The 20,741-nt window shown below is 36.3% G+C and overlaps 2 protein-coding genes across 3 annotated transcripts in view; one reads left to right on the forward strand and one right to left on the reverse strand.

Moving 5' to 3' along the window:
* Positions 1-11,356, forward strand: part of HOOK1 (hook microtubule tethering protein 1) — a 64,853-nt gene extending 53,497 nt beyond the window's left edge. For both annotated transcript variants that reach the window (XM_024756227.1, XM_024756228.1), the window contains 6 exons: positions 1,969-2,003; positions 2,553-2,635; positions 3,242-3,342; positions 6,381-6,482; positions 8,425-8,493; positions 10,284-11,356. In XM_024756227.1, the coding sequence (XP_024611995.1) occupies positions 1,969-2,003; positions 2,553-2,635; positions 3,242-3,342; positions 6,381-6,482; positions 8,425-8,493; positions 10,284-10,454 (561 nt within the window). In that variant the 3' untranslated portion in view covers positions 10,455-11,356. The remainder of the gene's footprint in view (positions 1-1,968; positions 2,004-2,552; positions 2,636-3,241; positions 3,343-6,380; positions 6,483-8,424; positions 8,494-10,283) is intronic.
* Positions 4,533-20,741, reverse strand: part of CYP2J2 (cytochrome P450 family 2 subfamily J member 2) — an 82,541-nt gene continuing 66,332 nt past the window's right edge. The window contains exon 10 of the transcript XR_003004664.1: positions 4,533-4,576. The gene's annotated coding sequence lies outside the window, so the exon portion shown is untranslated. The remainder of the gene's footprint in view (positions 4,577-20,741) is intronic.

The following is a 20,741-nucleotide window of genomic DNA, read 5'->3' on the forward strand; positions in this document are numbered from 1 at the left end:
TTGCATCTCAAACAGTCCCCCAAGAGAATTATTTGATGAAAGTTTGGCATTTGGAAAATATAAATAGACTTTGTAAAGTAGTATGGATGAGCAGAGATTTTTTTGAACTAATATATGAGAGAGAAAATGAACAACATTGAAATGGGAGTTGGATCTATAAACTCAAACTGAAGAACTGCTTTCTTTCTCCACAAAGACTTCAAAATACTAAATAGGCTTTGTGCCAATAGCTCCTCAGTGGGCTATGCTATTGGGAGTCTAGGAAGCAAAATGAAGGACAAAATGTTCATTTCAACAAAAAGCCCTTTTTGTTGACTATAACATACATACAAAAAAGTATGTTGTGTATGTGCATTGTGTATGTGTGTGTGTGCATATTTCCTAGCTCTGCTCATGGAAAAGGCTTAGAAACAATGATCCCAATAAGCATGCTTGAAACTGAGCGGGACGCTGTAGGGCCCTCCCAGGTACAAAAGTCTTTCTCTGTCTCCCATTTCATGTTTTAAGGAAAAAGGCTTTGGCCTCCTAGACCTTACCTGAGTTCTAAAGGGCAGATTCAAACAGTTACCAATTAGGGAAGGGAGGGAATGCAGAAACAGAGGAGGAGCGGTCAAGAAACAACAGTGCAGTTGAAGCATGGTCCTGGTTCCTCCTCAAAGGATATACATAACAATATATCTCGGAGTTCTTCTACAGGAACTAAGATCCCCACCCAGGTGGAGGATGGTGACTTCAGGCTGAGCACATGATTTCTAGAGCACTGCCCTGTTACCTCACCACCAACCAATCAGAGAAAGGTCATGCACCCTGCAGCCCTCCCTCAAAATTCTGCCTATAAAAACTCTTCCCTGAAAACCATCAGGGAGTTTAGGCTTTTTGAGCATAAGCTGCCCATTCTTCTTGCTTGGCCCTTCCATAAAACTTTTTCTGTTCCAAAAAAAAAAGATAGGGCTAGATGTGTGTTAGATATTGATTGGATAGAATGTTAGGTAACTATACTTGTATTGATGAGGGAGAGTAAATAAAGAGATGAAAAGGAAGATTGAAAGGGTTGAGTTTTCTTTCTGTCTTTTATACGCTTTATATGATTTTCTCTTTTTTCCCTGGGGGCTTGGAAAATAGAAATCATCTCATGCATGGCAGCATCTCATATGTGCATATATACAGTATTGTAACCTCTCTAATACAAATTTTTTTAAGCCACATTAAAATATATTTTTAAATGGGATCATTTTGGGGTAGTACATTTTGGATTGCAGTGTTTTAAGGATTTTAAATTTATCTTTTTAAAAAAATTTATTGGTGTCCAAATTACATTTTAGATTATATATTTTAAACTCTTCAAACTATTTGGTAGATGATACAGAACTAGTATTGCAATCTAAATTCCTTTTTACAGTCTAATTCCTAAATTCCTAAGTTCTTTTAAAGAGGAAATTTTGTGTTTTAAATTTTATTTTTTAACAAAATCCAATTGCTTCATTTTGATGTTAATATTGAAAGTGCTTGCATTTATAATGATAAAGATTTATTATAGAGATAATTTTTGTTCATTAAGTCTATTCTTTAGTGAAGGTCTAAAATCCTAAAATTTGTGTTTTAGATGGATGATTCTTTAGGAGTTTAAATGTTTGATACTCCTCAATATATCACATTCAGCTTGCATTTGCTATTTTCCTTTGAGTTCAAATTTTATTTTCATTGTATTCAAAAATATGAAGTATTTTTCTTTCTGCTATTATACTTACTCTTCCTAATTTAATTTCCTATTTTCTTTCTCTTTCTTCTTTGAAGTAAGAATATACCTAAAATTTTCTGTTTTTAAAAGTATATTAGAAATACAAATTTTTAAAACATTTATAATTTTATATAGTATCCCTTCAAAAGGAGGTAAAGAGATTTCAATGTCTGGAAAACTTACCTTTGGCACAATAGTTATCTTACAGCAACTTTTTCTAATTTTTATAGTCCAGCAAACTAAAGCAGAAGTTGGAAGCTCATATGTAAGTAAAACTGATACTCATTTCAAATATGAGAGGGGAAGGGTTTTAAAAGATTCTGAAGTTATTAATATCCTTTTCTGATTTTGTTTATTAAAAGTAAAAACGCTGATGCCAATTCAGTGTTCACCACTGCTACCAAAAGTGAAAAGAAGAAGATGGTAAAAGGGTCAGCCTACCTGCTCATGATCCCAAACTCCTACATTTTTTTATCGCTAGTGTCGTTTGAAGAGCTTATAAAGCAGACAACTGTCAGAACTAGATTATGTGGAAGTGTGGGCTGTTTAACCTATAAAATATTTAACTTTCTTAGGAAGCAAGGGTGGCCAGGGGAAAACTGTAAAATTTTTGGCACCCACCATGTGTTAGGCAGTTTACATCCTCATAACCAACCCCTAGAATATTTGGCAGGTATTATTCCCATTTCACAGATGAAGAAACTGAGGATCAGAAAGTGACTTTCCCACAGTCCACAAATGTTATGTGGCAGAAACCAGTTTTCATTCTTAGGTCTGTTTGGCTCCAAAGCTCCATGCTCTTTCCACTACGTAGGGAAAAACTAACGGAGGTCCATGAAGAATTACAGAAGAAACAAGAGCTCATTGAAGACCTCCAGCCAGATGTAAACCAGAATGGTAGGTATTTGTAAAAATCTGGATCAGACTTTATGTAAAGACTTGACTTTTTTAGTTGAAGGATGCAAGAACTGTGTATATAAGTCTTCAGGCAATGCAGATACGTACATTGCAAATAAGAATCATAATAATTTTTAGTGATTTAAGTAATTAATAAATGATCATATCCTAAAGCAAAAAAAAGGTAAATCTAATAAAATGACCTGATATATAGGAGTATCAAACATTGTAAAATATAATAAAATTAATACTATGGAAGTGTAAATAAAATAATTTATAATCAGATTAAAATGAACTTCAAACATGTAGAAAGAATGCTTTATTTTGTGCTTACATTGTAAGGTGTATTTGCTCAATGAAATACTTGATAGAAGGGAGAAAAATAACTCAGTAAAGCAGATTAGAGATATTTTTTAAGAAAAAATAATACAAAATGATCAGGGATGTATTGGGTGTAGTTCAAAAGTTTTAGATAAGAATTGACTACAAAGAAGAAATAAAATGTTTCTCTTCTAAGTTCTCATTATCAGTCTTTAGAAAATATAATTTTTTTTTGTGAGGAGGGAGTACTTTAAATTGCTTGTTTCATTTTCTTTTCAATAACAGTACAAAAGATCAACGAACTTGAAGCTGCTCTTCAGAAGAAAGATGAAGATATGAAAGCAATGGAGGAAAGATACAAAATGTACTTAGAGAAAGCAAGAAATGTGAGTGGCTTATCTTTCAGGGTTTTAGTCTTTGTGAATTGGGTTCTAATTGGGCCTATCCCACCTCTTCTTGGATCTATGTCACATCCCTTTGCTCCCCACCACCCTGCCTTGCCAGTCAGGTTCTTAGTGCATCTCCACCTCAGTCCTCATGTTCTTTCCCTCTCACTCATCAGCATCAGAAAATACTACGCATGGCTTCATAGGGACAGTTAAATATTGATTGTAGTGACCTCATATAGAGAAAATGACTACTGTAAGGTATGTAATCTTTAGCTCTTACAGTGAACATTTGCCTTTGTGAAAATTGAGCTTTGCAAACTTGTTTAAATTGTTTTAGCATTAAGTCTGTATTAGACAGTTAATATTCTAAATGTTCACCAAACTTGTTTAAATTATTTTAGCATTAAGTCTGTATTAGACAGTTAATGTCTAAATGTTCACCAGACTAATTATTCTTTTCCTTATTTCATACTTTTTCTTAAATATCTGTAAGTACTGTTCTCATAAAATCTTTTATTTCCATGAATATATTTTCCTAATTAACTGTAAGTATTCTCAAAGAATGTTAATGTGCCCTTTTCTAGTTACTGAATAAAAGAAGAGAATTTTATGACAGAGCCTTAGAATACTGCTAACATGTCTTCCCTTGTTATGTTTAAGTTTTTTATTTATTAAGGTGTAAATAGTATCTCAAGGCTTAGCAAGATAGAAGTTCCCTTCTTTCTTTCTTTTTTTTTTTTTTGCGGCACGTGGGCCTCTCACTGCTGTGGCCTCTCCCGTTGTGGACGGAGCACAGGCTCAGCGGCCATGGCTCACGGGCCCAGCCACTGTGCGCCATGTGGGATCTTCCCGGACCGGGGCACGAACCCATGTCCCCTGCATCGGCACGCAGACTCTCAACCACTGTGCCACCAGGGAAGCCCAGAAGTTCCCTTCTTGATCACACGAAGTTCAGTCGTCAGTGTGGGAGGGGCCGTACTCTATGCAGTCATTCAGAGCCCCCAGCTGACGAAGGGTCAGCCTTCTTCACTAAGGGGTTCTCAGATTCACTCGACATTGTCCAGCTACAGAGGAGGGAAGACAAGCCAAGATCGTATAGGACATATGTAATGGATCAGGCGTAAATCTCTTACCTCGCACTTCATTGGGCAGAACTCAGGCAGGTGGCTGCACCCAACTTCAGGAGGCCGACTTACTAAACATCCAGGCAGTCTGCCACACTTCAGTGTCTCTGTTACAAATGTGTAAATGCTTTCAGTAGAAAATTTATTGAAAGGTTCCCAGAGACAACTGCTGTTAACAGTGCGTTTTTTTCAGTGCCTATTATTTCCGTGATTGTTTACCGTAACACACCCACACACCCAATTTGTATGATCGTCTCACGTATGATTTGGATCGTGCGATTTGTATTTTTAAACTTAATGTCCTCATGTTATATACATATAGCTTCATATTTATCGAGCACCTGTTATGGTAAGCACTGGGAATACAGCAGCAAACAATACACTTGTGTATGGAGCAGACTGCAAAATTAAAGAGTTAGCTACATAATCTTTCAGTTGAGTAGATATATCATTGTTTACTTAGTCAACATCCTATTGTTGGAAATAGTTTGTTTCCATGTCTTTTTCGCTCCTAGAAATAAGGCTACGGGAAACATATTTATACAGAAAGTTTCCCCTTATTTTGGTTTATTATGTTAACCTTGTTCCTAGGTTAATGCATCAAACAAAGTTATTGGGTCAAAGGATAAGAACATTTTTAAGATGCTTAAAATGTATTTCTACATGATATTCTAAAAGTATTATAGCTAGTTGGACAAAGCAATGACAATGAATACTGTATTCTTACCATCATCAAATATTATCATTTAAAAAATAGTTGCTTTTTCGGTAAACATGATTTCATTTTTTACCCTTAAACTATTTCAGGGGAGAGGTTAAAATAGTAACATATGTACATGATAGAAAGCTCAGAAAATATAGAAAAGTCACAACCATACTTTCTATCACTTAGAGGCAACCAATTTTTGTGTTCTTTGTAATTATGATTTAAAAACTAATGTGTCTGCTTTTACAATGTGTACTTCATAAGGGGAGGTACTTCATAAGGGGAGGTACTTCATAAGAGTCAGTTGCCCTGACTCTGGCAAACTGCTGCAGCCCCATCTGCCACAGTGCCTGCCACGTTTAGCAGTGAATCGTTTTGAATGAACCACAGTAATGTTTAGGGATATTACTTTCTAGTCTTTTTTCTTTACCTCTATAAACATAGATGAAATTTTCTTGTCATTAAATTTTAAATCTTTTAAGATAGATTTGTAATTAGGTGATACAGATGACCTTATTATTGGAAACTTGTTTTGCTTGTAATTTATACCTAATATTTCTGAGTTGATTTGCTACCATACTGCTGACTACATAGTTTAGTTCAGTCTCTGAACGACATTCTGATCAAATTTTGTTTTTGCTCACATTTGGTAATTTACATGGATATGATTGAATACTCTAGAATTTGCAGACAAAATCATCAATGTCTATTTATCTTATATATTGAATTACATCTAACTAGATAATGGTAGTAAAAGATTGTTGCTAAGAATTTTTTTGTGTGTTAGTTACTCCTACTTTGTACAGCTAGCAAGTTCCCATATAACTATTGAATTCATTTTAATTAATTTTAAAAAATGTTTTAATTTATCTGATTCAATTTAAAGGTAGAAAAGGGTTATTTCAAGACCTCAGTGCTCAAAGCTTATAAGGCTAAGTAACTCTTTCTGAGTACTGAGCCTGGAGAAGGATATTTGATTTGGGAATGGGTATCTTCCCATTTTTGTACTGAATTTTTATACCATTTCTAGTCTGTAGAATGTTATTTTTGTTACTCAAATTAGAATGTGAAACAAGTTATAGTTAGCTCCTGGATCACCTTCTGGATAATGTTCCACTTTACACAGATTTTACACACTGTGTTCTTATTTCAGTATTTGACGAGATAAAGTGAATGTAAGAGATTTGTTTTTTTCCTTTAAACAGGTAATAAAAACTTTAGACCCCAAGTTAAATCCAGCATCAGCTGAAATAATGCTACTTAGAAAGCAGTTGGCAGAGAAAGAGAGAAGAATTGAAATTCTGGAGGTAAAACTTCCATATTCATATATCTCCTCTTAATTATTCTGTCAATATATAATTAACTGCTGTCAGTATTTGCCATTAATGATCAAATTTCACAAGAATTTAGAATTTAGGAGTGTCATGTTTTAGCACTCAGTATGCTTATTACAAAGCATCTCACAAGCCCACAAGATGGGCCTCTACAAGTTTATGTATCTTGCTCCATTGTATGTCTCTCCCTCTGTATCAGCCGATCATATAGATAGCCCTTCTTTCTAGTAGAGTCCTGCCATCATGCTCCTTTTAACATTATGTGGATGAGAGTTCATTTAAAAAAAAACACACACAAAGCTCACCTTTTTAAAAAGGTACTACACTCAGTTAACCAGATTCTTCTTTTACTTTTCTTCTCCCAATAAATCAACTAGGAAGGTTATGTTTCAGGGAAATACACTATATTCATTTACAATTTTCTTCATATTATTTCAGGGAAATACACTATATTCATTTACTCATATTATTTCTGAGCCAGTAGATAGAGACTGTGGTGGAAATAATTTATTTAAAGCTTTAAAGGCCTTAATATACAGAGTACACACCAGCCTGTGGTGCACTTGCTGCAAGTGCTTGTCCAGGCCATGTCAAGTGTTGTAAAAAATCACTGGATACAAGTGTCTCTCTGAAGAAATACTATTCATTCTTCAGGATCCAGCTCCAGTATCTCCCATTTATAAAGCTCTCCTTGTATATCTTAGGCAAAGTGAGTTGTCTCTTTATAGTGACTCCATGTACTTTGAACTCATGAATTCATCCCACAATAGCATTTTTCTTTATGGCATGTGTCAGAGTGTCTTGAGGGCAGAGGCTGTATCATATCTCTGTACCCCCATGGCATTAAATATCACATCAATCAGAAGCCAAGGTTACAGCTTTACTGTTAACTTGTCTTAAAGTTGTCACTCCTGTCTGGTCCTCAGTCTCCTCATCTGTAAAATAATGGGACTTGAACTGAATAATCTGTGAACTCTAAGTTGCTTTGAATAGTCACTTCCCAGTGAAAGCCAATGAGAATGTGCACCAGTGTTGATACTTGAAATGTAGCTCCTTTACAAGTGTGATGACAAAATGGTGCCTCTAATATAGGGCTGTGAGGAAAATATTCAGTTAAGCCACAGCATATGGGCCTTTGATTTATGTGTAGTTATCTGTACACACACTGCAAACAGTAAAAAGGAGAAAACTAATGTTTATAGCAGAGGTTATTCTGTCTGCATCCTTCTCGGGCAGTCTGTCTGGAGTGGATGTGAGCGAGAAGATGGGCATCTTACCTCCTTTGTTTCCTGTATGCTTTTCGCACCATGAGCATCTTGCTGTAGGAACATTCATATGTTTTAGATGCCAGCTATATCTGGCGCTCCACAACATGTACAAAATCAGCTGTATTAGAGTAATTAAGAAATGAACGTCAGTCTCTAGGGTGGCACGCAGATAGGGCCCTGGGCAGTGTAGCATACAGTCACCAAGGACTGAGACAGAACAATTCTTGCTAAGCTTTACAGGAAATTTTAAAGGATTTTCTGGGGTATTTTTCCTTACATCCTTTTTCTCCTTAGTTTCGACTCTCCGCAGGTGCAGCTTTGTTTTGTCACCTAAGCCAGTTGTTACTTTTTTCTCTAGATATAGGGGACAGTAGCATAAGAATCACTCGTTTCTTGTTTGTTATTGTTTAATATCTGTTCTACCAGTACAATTCCTAAAATAAAGATTTATTAGTCACAATCTTATTCTTTCCTAAAGGTGCTGGGCATGCATTTCCCATGATTCAGCTTTACAATTTGTATACTTTCTGTGGCTCACAGTGCACTCTTCACATTCTCTTGATCATGGGCATAGTGAAAAAAATATTCCATTTTCAGTAATTTGGGTTTGTTTCTGGGATTTTAATAGTCCTCATATCTTTTTCCAGAGTGAATGTAAAGTAGCAAAATTCCGTGATTATGAAGAAAAACTCATTGTTTCTGCCTGGTATAATAAGGTGAGTTGAAATTTAGCCAGTGAGTCGTTGTTTAGAACAGTGTTTATCAAACAATTTGACCATGAACCACAGAAGGAAATATACTTTATACTACAAATTAGTATGTGTTCATGTTTATGTATAACTGAACAAAGTTACCTTGACTGTGTGTGTTGCACTCAGGTGTTTTCTATTATATTCTCTCTTTTTTTTAAATGTTGATCATAATCCAAATTTACTTTATATTTTAATATTTTTAGTTGATTTTGACTTTGAAAACCACTAAATTGATTTCATGACTCACCAACCTTTAAGTTAATGCACATGAAGCACTCATACAGTTCTTAAACATTTTTAAGATCACCTTATTTGAGCTAAAACATTTAATTTGTGCTTCATAAAGTGTTTCTGTAGAAATACGAATATCTGTATAATACAAAATTAATTGCTTCTAGTACTCAGCATGTATTTTAACATCCCTAAAGCCTCTCAGTGTATCCTTTGTTGTATTTTCTTTTTTTTATCCAGAGACTGCTCTTTAAGAATTGTCTATCTGTCCTAACAGAGAAAATAGTATAAAATTATTTGGTATATTTTATTTTGTCATCCTTAGTATGGTGGGATGTTTTCAAGAGTAGCATTTCCTGATGTATATGGTTCTTTTGAGTATTCTAATCAGCTAGCATAGATAATAACACAGCCATTATCTACCTTAGCTGCCATTTATTTAGTATGAGAGAATATCAGTTTATAGACTCTCCACATGTGAAGCCTGTGCTTCACCATGAAGAACTGGTTCTCCATCCTCAAACATGCCTTTTTCTTTCATGTCATCATACTTTTTGTCTGTGTTTTCTCTCTCCCTTCTCTATTTGGTGAAATCTGGCTTAATTTAGCAAGACCTTGAAGGAGATTGTGTGAGGTGTCCCCAGAACCTTCCTTCATGAGTTAGCCATCCTGGTTAAGATTAGGGACAATGTATTATTTTCCTTGTTGTTCTGTGGCCTCTTGATACATAAATCATCAAAGATATTAGAGCCAAATAATACATTATTTAATCATTTTTCAACCCATATTTTTTGAGCATTTACAATATTGTTGTCTATTGTACTAGTTACCAGTGAAGCTAAGTTCAGTAAAATCGCTTTATGTGATCTAGTGAGAGAGGAGTAGTGACTTCTTCCCTTAGTAAGAAACCCAGTAGCCACAACTACAGTAATTTGTCATGTACTGATATATAGCTAGACCATAGTAAATTTGAACTATTCTGTGATTCTCAAACTTTAGCATTCAACAGAAGACTTGTTAAAACACAAACTATTGGACTTACCTGCAGAGCTTTTTATTCAGTAGGTCTGGGTAGAATCCACAGGTATAATTTGCACTTTTAAATTCCCAGTTGTGCAAACGTTAATCCAGGGACCACACTTCAAGAACCATTGATCCTAAGCTTTTCTCTTGTGCTGTGTCTGCTCATAATGGCTGGAGTAATGGCCCCAAACAAAAGTTTGCCTTGGGACTTTTTTCTATTGTTATAATTAAGCTTAATTCTGGAGCATTATTTTAAGCTACTGTTTTTAACAATTTCAAATTTAATGGGTCAAAATAGAGAAACAGGGATTTATGCCTTTATTTTCCCCTTTCTTACTGGCATTATCACGTGGAGTGTAGCTCCTGAACCCTTAATTTTTCTATAACAATGAGGAAGACACCAGCTATATAGAATTGTTTTGAGGATTAAATGACTTTGTATATGTGGAAAGAACTTTGCAAACTCTACATAGTCATGTTATTTGTTTATTTTTGTTCAGAGTCTAGCATTCCAGAAATTAGGGATGGAATCTAGACTCGTGAGCGGCAGTGGTGCTTACAGAGACACGGGGGCTTGTGCTCCTGCCCGGTCTTTCCTAGCACAGCAGCGGCACATCACCAGCACCAGAAGAAATCTCTCTGTTAAAGTTCCTGCTACGACATCTGATTAAACTGCAAAAGAACACATAAACAGAAGTGCCCTTAAAATATTTTGTATCTTTCAACTAACTACCAGGTTGGAAAAGAAGTGTATGATTCTGGATATCAGCTATTTTAAAATCAAAATGCATAAAATTAGTCTTGCCAGCTGATTTTGAAAACAGAATGTGAAATTAGCTATCTGGGGAAGCATGTGTGAATAAATGGAAGATATAATAAGGCAAAAATCTCAAACATCTGTCTTTTGAGAGTATTATATTATTTCAAATTGACTTTGTATATTTTAGTTTAATGTTTTCGGTTGGACCAGTAACTAATTTGCAATGTGTAATCGGTAATATGTAATCTAAAAATACATCTATTTTAGTGTTTTGGTATAAAAATAGTTGTGAAAAGAAACAGTTGTGAGGTAGGCACGTGGAGAACTATACAAGAGTTATATTTTTTGACTTGACCTACACAAGGCATTACCTCTGTCCTCTAATTCTGTTGCTGAATGGGTATATTTTATCATGTAATGGAAGATATAACATTTGGAAGATTGGACTATTAAAATGACTTCTCCATAGAAGTGACTACTTGGCAATTTTGCAGATTTAGAAGAGGTCACAGTTCTCATATGTACCTACTATGAACTAAGGCTTCTGTACAGAATGGTTGAAACGTTAAGGGTATAGAAATGAACTGACTTTAAGAGATGACTTTCTGATGGGAAGCAAGCTAAAAAATATACTTCGTGTGAAATGCCCACACTATTTTAATATAATTAATGAAGATTACAATTAATTATTATTACTTTTAAGCATAAAATTATCAAGGTTTCTGCTAAAAAAAAAAGATGCATTAGTAGTTTTGCCTCTTCACTGAAAAGAGATAGTGAAGTAGAGGAACAATTTGGAATCACTTTTTTTTTTTTTTTTTATTCCCGTTGCGGAGCACAGGCTCCGGAAGCGCAGGCTCATGGGCCCAGCCGCTCCGCGGCATGTGGGATCTTCCCGGACCGGGGTGCACGAACCCGTGTCCCCTGCATCGGCAGGCAGACTCTCAACCACTGCACCACCAGGGAAGCCCTGGAATCACTTTTATCTTGCTTACTAATTAAGGAATTTGTCTTGGGTTGAGTTTATGGCATTCAGTTCATTTCTGCCCAAAGCTCCTTTTTTCAAAGGCATTACTCTATTATTTTTGGTCATTTTTAAGAGTCACACTTTGGAATTTTAATTTAGTTGAGTTAAATCTGTGCTGTCCAATAATGTAGCCAAAAGTCACATTGGCAATTTAATTAAAATTAAAAATTCAGTTCTTTGGTTGCACTAGCCACATTTCAGATGCTCAATAGCCATATGTGGCTAGTGGCTACAGTATTGGACAGTGCAGATATAAAAGACTTTCATCATTGCAGAAACTTCTTGGACAGTGTAGTACTAAATCTTTTTATAATAACTTGGAAACACTCATTGATGTTAGACCACAAAAATGAAAAAAAGAAAAATGTTAGGACAATTTCAGATATGAAAAGTAATTGAATTATGATGTAACTAGTATCTTACATTCCTTATGGTTGAATACCTTATGTTGTGACATAATCTTTCCAGTGCTATTCAGAACTACATACCTATCAGCATATGTCTAGACCACAGGTCAGCAAACTTTCTGTAAAGGGACAGATGGTCAATGTTTTAGTAAGTAAGTATTTTAGGTTTTGTGGGCCATATGATCTATCGCAAGTACTCAACTCAGCTGTAAGTATAAAATCAGGAGCCATATACAATATGTAAATTAAATGGGTGTAGTTATATTTCAGTAAAACTTTGTTTGCAGAAACTGGCAGTAGGCCAGATTTGGCCTGCAAGCTGTAGACATCTGTTCTAGATTTTATTCTTAGCTTTTTTTTTTTGCAAATATGAGTATTGTTCCATTTACAGTATTATTCATTTAGATACTTGGTTTTTATATTCTATACCAATAAATGTTTTCTAATCACTGAAAATATAAGAATTTCATACTATATTTGGGTCGCTGAGATTAAGGAGCATCTGTCAGGATATTTTATCAGGGTTACTTGTTTTGACTACCTCTTAGATTTTGGTGTTCTTTACTGGTACAATTATATTGTTGAATTTCATTTTCCTGTATTATTGTAGTCTCTGCTTGCCTGTGACTTTTAGTGAAATGAAATAAGCTTTTGAAAATATTTTAGCATGCTAATTAAAATTTTCTAAATATTATAGCATTTTGGTACATTTTGGTCAATGTAAGATATCTGCTCCTTTGGTGTTTACTACTTGCTTATAATTGAGATTTCACAAGCTCTTCAAGCTCCCTTTTAATGAAATTTATTGTAAAACATCAATTTCAATAAATTAGTATTTTCACAGTTCAATTGCTTATAAATTTTCAATCATTATATTTGGAATTTCTGAAAAATTCATGCAATTTCTGAATAAGGATGTAAGGCTAGATTCTTTTTCCTAAATAGAGAAAAAGCAAATTTTGTGATTTAGCACTTTTCTAGTTGGTAGAATTTAAAATGCTCAATATGTATTTATACTAATAAATTACTAATGTAATTTAAAGTTCTGTATTATTGTGATTAATCATATGGAAATTCAGGAACTGATCAGAAGTGAGAGTCTTTTCCACATCTGGTTAGTGTAGTGAGATTGACACCCTGTGGGTGGTAAAGCATTATAAATATTCATCTTGAACCATGATTTACACATGTCTGTGCTGTGAGGCTTGAGTGCATATACCGGGGAAGAGAAATTCAGCATTTATCTCTCTGATTGATAAGGAATTGAATGTCCCAGTGATTATAAAGTAAAACCACAGACCAATTTGGGAATGATCTTTAATTTTGAGTATTTGCTCTAAGATTAATAAGTATTCCTTTACCTTTTTAAAATAAAAGTGTGTATACATATGACAATGATGTTTATCCTCAGCTTAACTTAATGTATTGTGAAATATTTGAAGTTCACTCTATTTTTTTTAATGAATAAGGCTGTTGAACTAATGATTTAATATAGATTAAGAACTAATGTCTTGTCTAGAAACATTAAACTGAGTAGCCCTTACTCAGATGTCATCGTCTTTGATAACTGGAGCACTCATTTGAATGTCAAATAATGCTTCTGCATCTACACCTGTTGCTCTATAGTGGCACATGTGGCCCAGTGGGTTGGCTTTTAGGCCACAGTACTATCTGTTTTAGGTTCTCTATATGTATATTTAATGAGAAACATTCCTATGTAAAAATGGGTGTATATGGTTGTATGCATACATTCTTGTTGTGAACCTGTACCTTGCAAAGAAGTAGTTTGGAAATTTGTAAAGCACAAACATAAAAGGAAATCGTGTGCAGTTATTAAACTTGATGGAGCTTAAATGTAATTTTTAGTTTATAAAAGGTTCTTTCTATTTTCTATGGCAAAGACTTTGACACTTGAAAAATAGAAGCAATACTTGATTTATTTTTGTATTTAGTATATTATTTTAAATAAATGATTGTCCAATAACAATACTTGTCAAATGTTTTAAAGTAAAACTTTCTGATTCTGTGTCTGATATGATGAATTTTTAGTGGGTACAAGTGCACATTTGTTGCTTTAAATAAAGGACTTAAATATTTAGATTGGTAAAGAAAAAATCATTCTAATTTTTTCATTTGTGTGTGTGTGTGTGTGTGTGTGTGTGTGTGTGTGTGTGTGTGTGTGGTGAACGATGTGTAAAAATGATTTTTTTGGTGTGCTCTTTTATATCTCCAATTTGCATTATCATGGAATCCAGAATATTTCTGGGTTTTTTTGGCAAAGACTACGACTATATCCATTCTTTCTCCCCTTCTTCCTTTAGCAATAGAACCCCATACTTCAGCTTGTTATATTTACCATGGGGTGGGGGAGTTAGTTAGATTAACTACTTGCCAGATTCCCTTGTAACTAGGTGGGGCCATTTAACTAAGTTCTGGCCAAAGAGATGTGAATAGTGATGTATGCCTGTTAAAAGAATGGGCTGCTTTCCCTAGCTCTTCTCCCTCCCCATCTGGAATGCCATGTGCCTGAGGGCAACCCTAGTGGAACAATAAGGAAGAAGGCACTTGTATCCTGAAATCATCATTTAGTCGTATCAGCTGTGGACTTCCAACCCAGATTTCTCTTAGTTAAGCAATTTTTAAAGCTGCTTTATTTGGAGGTTTCTTTCTTCCAGTACCCCATTTCCGAATCTTACAAAGGTTTTTCAAAATGAGTTGTGAAGTTTTTAGAAAAGTGCAGGTGTTTGATGTTCTTGGAACATGTCTTGGAAAGGTTTTATTCTGTTCATGTTAATGGATGCTCAATAAATATTTGTTTAATCACATGAAGTTAGTTAATGTGTCAGTTATGGAAAGATGATGGAGACAGAAGTGAAGTCCTATCTCACTCTAGGTAGATCAACATGATCCCAAAAGACCATGATTCTACTAATTTGACTTTCTGAACTATACAATAAATGCCGGCCATACATTATTTTGTGACTAGTTCACTAAGAACAGCCCAAAGTTCTAGACCTGCACTGACCAATGTGATGGCTGTTAGCCACACTGGTTATTAAAACAAATTTAGATTATTTCCTCCTTCTAGCCACATATGGCTAGTGGCTCTGATATTGGACAGTGCAGATTAAGAACATTTCTATCATCACAGAAAATTCTATTGGACAGCTCTACTCTAGATGTCTAAATTAAATGTACACATTCTACAGCTCTCTGAAGTTCCATATTATAGGGGATAACAAATGTAAAGTGAAACTTTCACGCATCACCCTGCACACAGTGACATGCTCAGGGATAGAGCTACAGTTGGATCCTTAATCTGGCTATGGTTTTGATGGTGACGTGCTCCATTCCCTTGCCCACCTGGGCTGCAGCAACTTGCTATCAGTAAGTGGTTAAAAGTTGCAAGTTAGACCTCTTGCCTCTTGCTTCAACTCAAACATTCCCCTCTTCCGAATAAATTCTTTGGGGATTTCTCAAAAAAGATGAGAAACATTTTTCTAAAACTTTCAAAGTCTTTGTCTTAGCGACCTTAATGTGATCTACCTTTGTTTTTTTTAATGTGTCTGTCTTGCTACACGGTTTCTTGAGGTCACCGGCCTTACTTGGTTCATCTCTGCTTCCCTCACAACACTCAGCACAGTATCTTCTACATAGTTAGTAAATATGTACTAGCTGCATTAGAATTGCTGATGGACACAATGTTTTCTTTAGAAATCCAGTCTCAAGATGCTCTGAAGAGATCAGGGTGTGCATTGGAAGGAATATCTGAATAGGCAAAAGATCTTCCACCCATAGATTCAATAAACTGCTTCACATGTATCAGTACTTCTGAGAAAAATCCAGAAGCTAGAAAGACTCCTACACACTGGGTGACTAAGAAAATACCCACATTGAAAAAGGTAGGAAATGCTGATACCCTCTCACCATAAACCCCACTCCAGCAATGTGCCATGCAATTGGCAAATGGGAGGAAACCCTCAACTACCTTCTTCAACCTGAGGAGTGAAGGCTTTGGGCCAAACAAACATCTAACATCACAATTTTTATGGCTGCTACCTGAAGGACTAGCTTCTAACTCACCCATCTCTGGAAGCTGATAGGTCCTGGCATTTGCTAGTTCCCTGGGACCTCAAGGAACTATGAGGCAGTTTTGAACTTGTACAAGCACTTGCCCAGCTCGTTCCCCTTGGCTAGGAGCTGAGTGAGCAGGCAATAAAGTTCAGCTGGCTAGGAGCTGAGTGAGCAGGCAATAAAGTTCAGCTCCCAGCTGCTCCCTGGAAAGGGTTTGACTGCACATCTGGCAGTGACTTTTCCAGCTGCTGTCTGAGGATTTGCCTTCTAACTAGCCTGCATCTGGTAGATAATGGGGTAGGCAACTAGTCCTCTCAGAGCTTAAGTGGGCATGTGGGCACTTCCTGTGGCTTTTCCCCTTAGCTCACTCCAGTGAAAAAAGCCTCCAGCTTCTCCCTGGAAGGAGTTGAACTACACAACAAGTGTCGTGATTTTTCCAGCTGCTACCGGAGGGTCTAACTTGCCTGTCTCTGGGAGGTGATGGGGCCCAGCCTGTACTTCTCCCCCAGGGTCTACAGAGAAAGCAACAATTTTTAATGTCCCTGCATGCTCTCCCCATGACTCCTCCCCCTCCTCTCAGCTCACTCCAATAACACCCAGCTCTCAGCATCTCTTTAGAAAGGGTTAGACTGCAAACTAGTGCTCTGACTTTTCCAGCTGCTGCCTGAGGGTCTGGCATCTAACTTGCCTGTCTCTGGGAGCTGACAAGACAGGCAATGACTAGTCTCTTGGGAGTTTGAACAGGTGTGCAGACACTTCCTGCAGCTCCTACCCTCAGCCTGCTACAGTGATAAAATCAAGTCCTCAGCTTCTCTCTAGAAGGAGGTGGACTTCACATCAAGCCCCCCACTTTCCAGCTGCTACCCAAGCGACTGGCTTCTAACCCACATGTCTATGAGACCTAACATGACCCAACATTTGCTAAGACCCTGGGGGCAACAGAGAGCAAAGCAGGCCATTCAAAAGGGTGGTTGGTCTGAATGAGGGTGTGGAGATTTGCCACAGTTCCTCTCCCAAGTTCATTGCAGAGCTAGTGAGTGATAAACTCCAGCTTCCAAATTCTCACTAAGGAGAGAAGGAATTGGTTTACTCATCTAGCGCCCCAACTTTTCTAGCTGTTATTTGAGCTACTGGCTGCTTTCTTGCCTTCTTGAGGCACTGAGGACTTGGCATACTTTATTCTCCTGGGGGACACTAAGAACAAAGATGGCAGTTTGGACAAGCACAGAGGTTTGAGAGGCACCCAGAATCTCTGACCAGGATGATTGGTGAGGTTTATTTCCTATACTATGAGGCCAGTCCAAGAAGACAGAGAGAGGTGGATGTTTTATCTAATGTGCAGACACCAACATAGAGAGTCAAGGGAAATGAAGAAAGAAGGAAATATGTTCTGAATAAAAGAATAAGATAAGTCTCCAGAAACTGACCCTAATAAAATGGAGATCTGTGATTTTCCTGACAGGGAATTCAGAATAATGGTCATAAAGATCCTCACCTAGGTCAGGAGAGCAAAGCATGAACAAAGTGAGAATGTCAACAAAGAGGAAATTTTTAAAAGTACCAAGCAGAAATCACAGAGCTGAAGAATACAATAACTGAACTGAAAAAAATTTAAATGGGCTTCAGAACAGAATAGATCAAGCAGAAGAAAGCACTGACAAACTAAAAGGCCACTGGCAATCAGAGGGGCAAAAAAAGAAAGAAAGAAAGAAAGAGAGAACATATAGAATATTCATTATGAGAGTCCCAGGAGGAGAGGAGAGAAAGGAGAAGAAAGTTTATACAAAGAAATAATAGCTGAAAACTTCCCAAACCTAGGGAAAGAAATAGCCACCAAGGTCCCTGAAGCACAAAAGACACCAAATAAAATGAAAGAGACACATTATAATCAAATTGTCAAAAGTTAAAGACAGAATTTTGAAACAGCAAGAGAAAGGTGACGTTACATACAAGGGAAGCCCTGTAAGACTATAAGCAGATTTTTCATCAGAAATCTTGCTGTCTAGAAGGGAGTTGCATGATATATTCAAAATGCTGAAAAACAAGCAAACAAACAAACCCTGCTAACCATAAGTACTATACCTGATAAACCTATCCTTCAAAAATGAAAGGGAGAAAAATACTTTCTCAGCTAAACAAAAGTTGAAGGATATTAAACAGCCACATAAGAGCTTAAGAAATTATGAAACTCATTAGTAAAGGTAAATATACAGACAAAAAAGAATTCCCTATTACTATTTCAGTGGTGGATAAATCATTTTTCATTCTAGTAAAAAGTTGAAAGACAAAAGTATTAAAAATAACTAAAACTAAATCATGTTATTGGATACACAATATAAATAGAAGTATATTGTGACATGACCATATAATGGGGAAGGAGAGATGAAAGTGTAGATTTGTTTGTAAGTGGAGTTGTTATCACCTTAAATAGACTGTTACAACTATATTTTATATAAGCCCCAAGTTATCCACACAGAGAATACTTAGAGAAGTTACACAAAAGAAAAGGAGAAAGGAATCAATACAAATAATAGCAACAACAAAACACAAAAACAGTTGGAGAGAAAAAAAAGGACAAGAGAACTATAAGACAAATAAATCAGTTAACAAAATGGTAATAGGAAGTCCTTTTCTATAAATAATTATTTTAAATGTAAGTTGATTAAGCTTCCCAGTCAAAAGATATAGAGTGGATGAATGGATGAAAAACCAAGACTATGTGCTATCTACAAGAAAGAAGTGGACAGGCTGGAAAATGAAGGGATGTTAGAAATGTAATATATCCCTTTCTTACAGCAATTCAAAGAAAGCAGAAGTGGCTATAAACATATCAAACAAAATGGACTTTAACTCAAAAAGTGTCTCTAGAGACAAAGAATGTCATCATGTAATGATAAAGAGTCAATTCAACAAGAAGACAGAGCAATTGTTGGGTGCAATATATATATGCACCCAACAGGGCACCTAAGTACATAAAGGAAATACTGACAGATATGAAAGGGGAAATTGATAAAAATACAATAATAATAGGAGATTTTAATAAGTCTCACTTTCAATAATGCATAGAACATCCAGAAAGAAAATCAATAAAGAATCAGCTGACTTGAACAATACTATAGACAAAATGGACCTAACTGATACACACAGAACTTTCCACCCAACAGCAAGCACACATGGAACATTCTCCAAGATAGATCACATGTTAGTTAACAAAACAAGTCTTAGTAAATTTAAGATCTAAGTCATATCAGCTATTTTTTTTTACCACAATAGAATGAAACTAGAAATCAATAACATCAAGAAAATGGGAAAATTGGCCGGCCGGCGGCGAGGGATGCGGGGGGAGAACTTTCTAGAGACAGCGGCCGGTTCGGGCTCTGGAGCTCCTTTCTGCGAAAGGTGGTCTCTGAACCCCTTTGCTCTCTGTGAAGTTGACTCTGCTGGAATTTGGGGCTTATTTTCCTACTTACAGGATTTTTGCTCATAAGAGAAATCAAATCTCCATGTCATGGCAAAACTGGGACTTTCTGGAATAATGCAAGGGGTTCAGAGAATTGAAGAGAGCCTGACAGATGGAATCAAAGCTGCAGGACTTCCCTGGTAGATCAGTGGTTAAGAATCCGCCTGCCAATGCAGGGGACATGGGTTTGAGCCCTGATCCGGGAAGATCCCACATGCCGTGGAGCAGCTAAGCCTGTGCGCCACAACTACTGAGACTGTGCTATAGAGCCCATGAGCCACAACTACTGAGTCCGCCTGTCAGAACTACTGAAGCTCACTTGCATAGAGTCCGTGCTCCACAACAAGAGAAGCCACCACAATGAGAAGCCCGCGCAGCGCAACAAAGAGTAGGCCCCACTTGCTGCAACTAGACAAAGCCCATGCAGAGCAATGAAGACCCAATGCAACCAAAAATAATAAATAAATAAATAAATAGATTTAAAAAATATATATTGCATTATAAAATTAGAATATTTTACTACTGAGTAAATTTATGTATTATATTAGCTCTAGAGGAAATCTGAGAAACCATGTTGTTTAACTGCATCTACAATATTACAAGGAAGAAAAACTTAAAGGCACATAACAGGCTTGCTGAAGGTAAGAGGTAGAAAGCAGTTCTATTCTTTCCTTAGAGCCATGGCACTATTTTTGTAATATAATTTAGTGTTTTTATGGAATATTCATTCCTAATTCCATAAGAGTGGCCTGTGGTTCTTTCATTTGACTTTTAGAGCCCTATTCCTTTACTTCACACTCTTCCATTTTTAAGAAATTTTCTCCAAAGAGGAAGAAAACCTTACTTGGTTCTGAATGGCTTCCTGGAAGATGAGAAGTTGAGTGGACCTCAGGGGTGACTGGGGAAGGACAGAAACCTGGCTTGTTCCACAGAAAGAGAAGACTCCTGAGGAACTAGCTTTAGAATGAGATATCTTCTCATTGTTGGTCAGCTCAAGTGGACAATCAAGGTCTCTTGGGAAGTGACCCAAGGCATTTTCACCTGGGAACAAACTTCAAGCAAGAATAGCTAAAGGACCATCTTAGCCTCAAGAATTTTTAATAAAATACTCCAAGATTGTCTAACCTAGGCCATTATCATTTCAAACGAACTTCTCTAGATAATTATTGTAAAATATTTTTCCAACTAACTGCATGATGGGACTTTCCCTGTGGTTAACCATAAACCAGT

Source organism: Neophocaena asiaeorientalis, unplaced genomic scaffold (assembly GCF_003031525.2).
Source record: "Neophocaena asiaeorientalis asiaeorientalis breed wild unplaced genomic scaffold, Neophocaena_asiaeorientalis_V1.1 scaffold205, whole genome shotgun sequence".
Classification (NCBI taxonomy): Eukaryota; Metazoa; Chordata; class Mammalia; order Artiodactyla; family Phocoenidae; genus Neophocaena; species Neophocaena asiaeorientalis.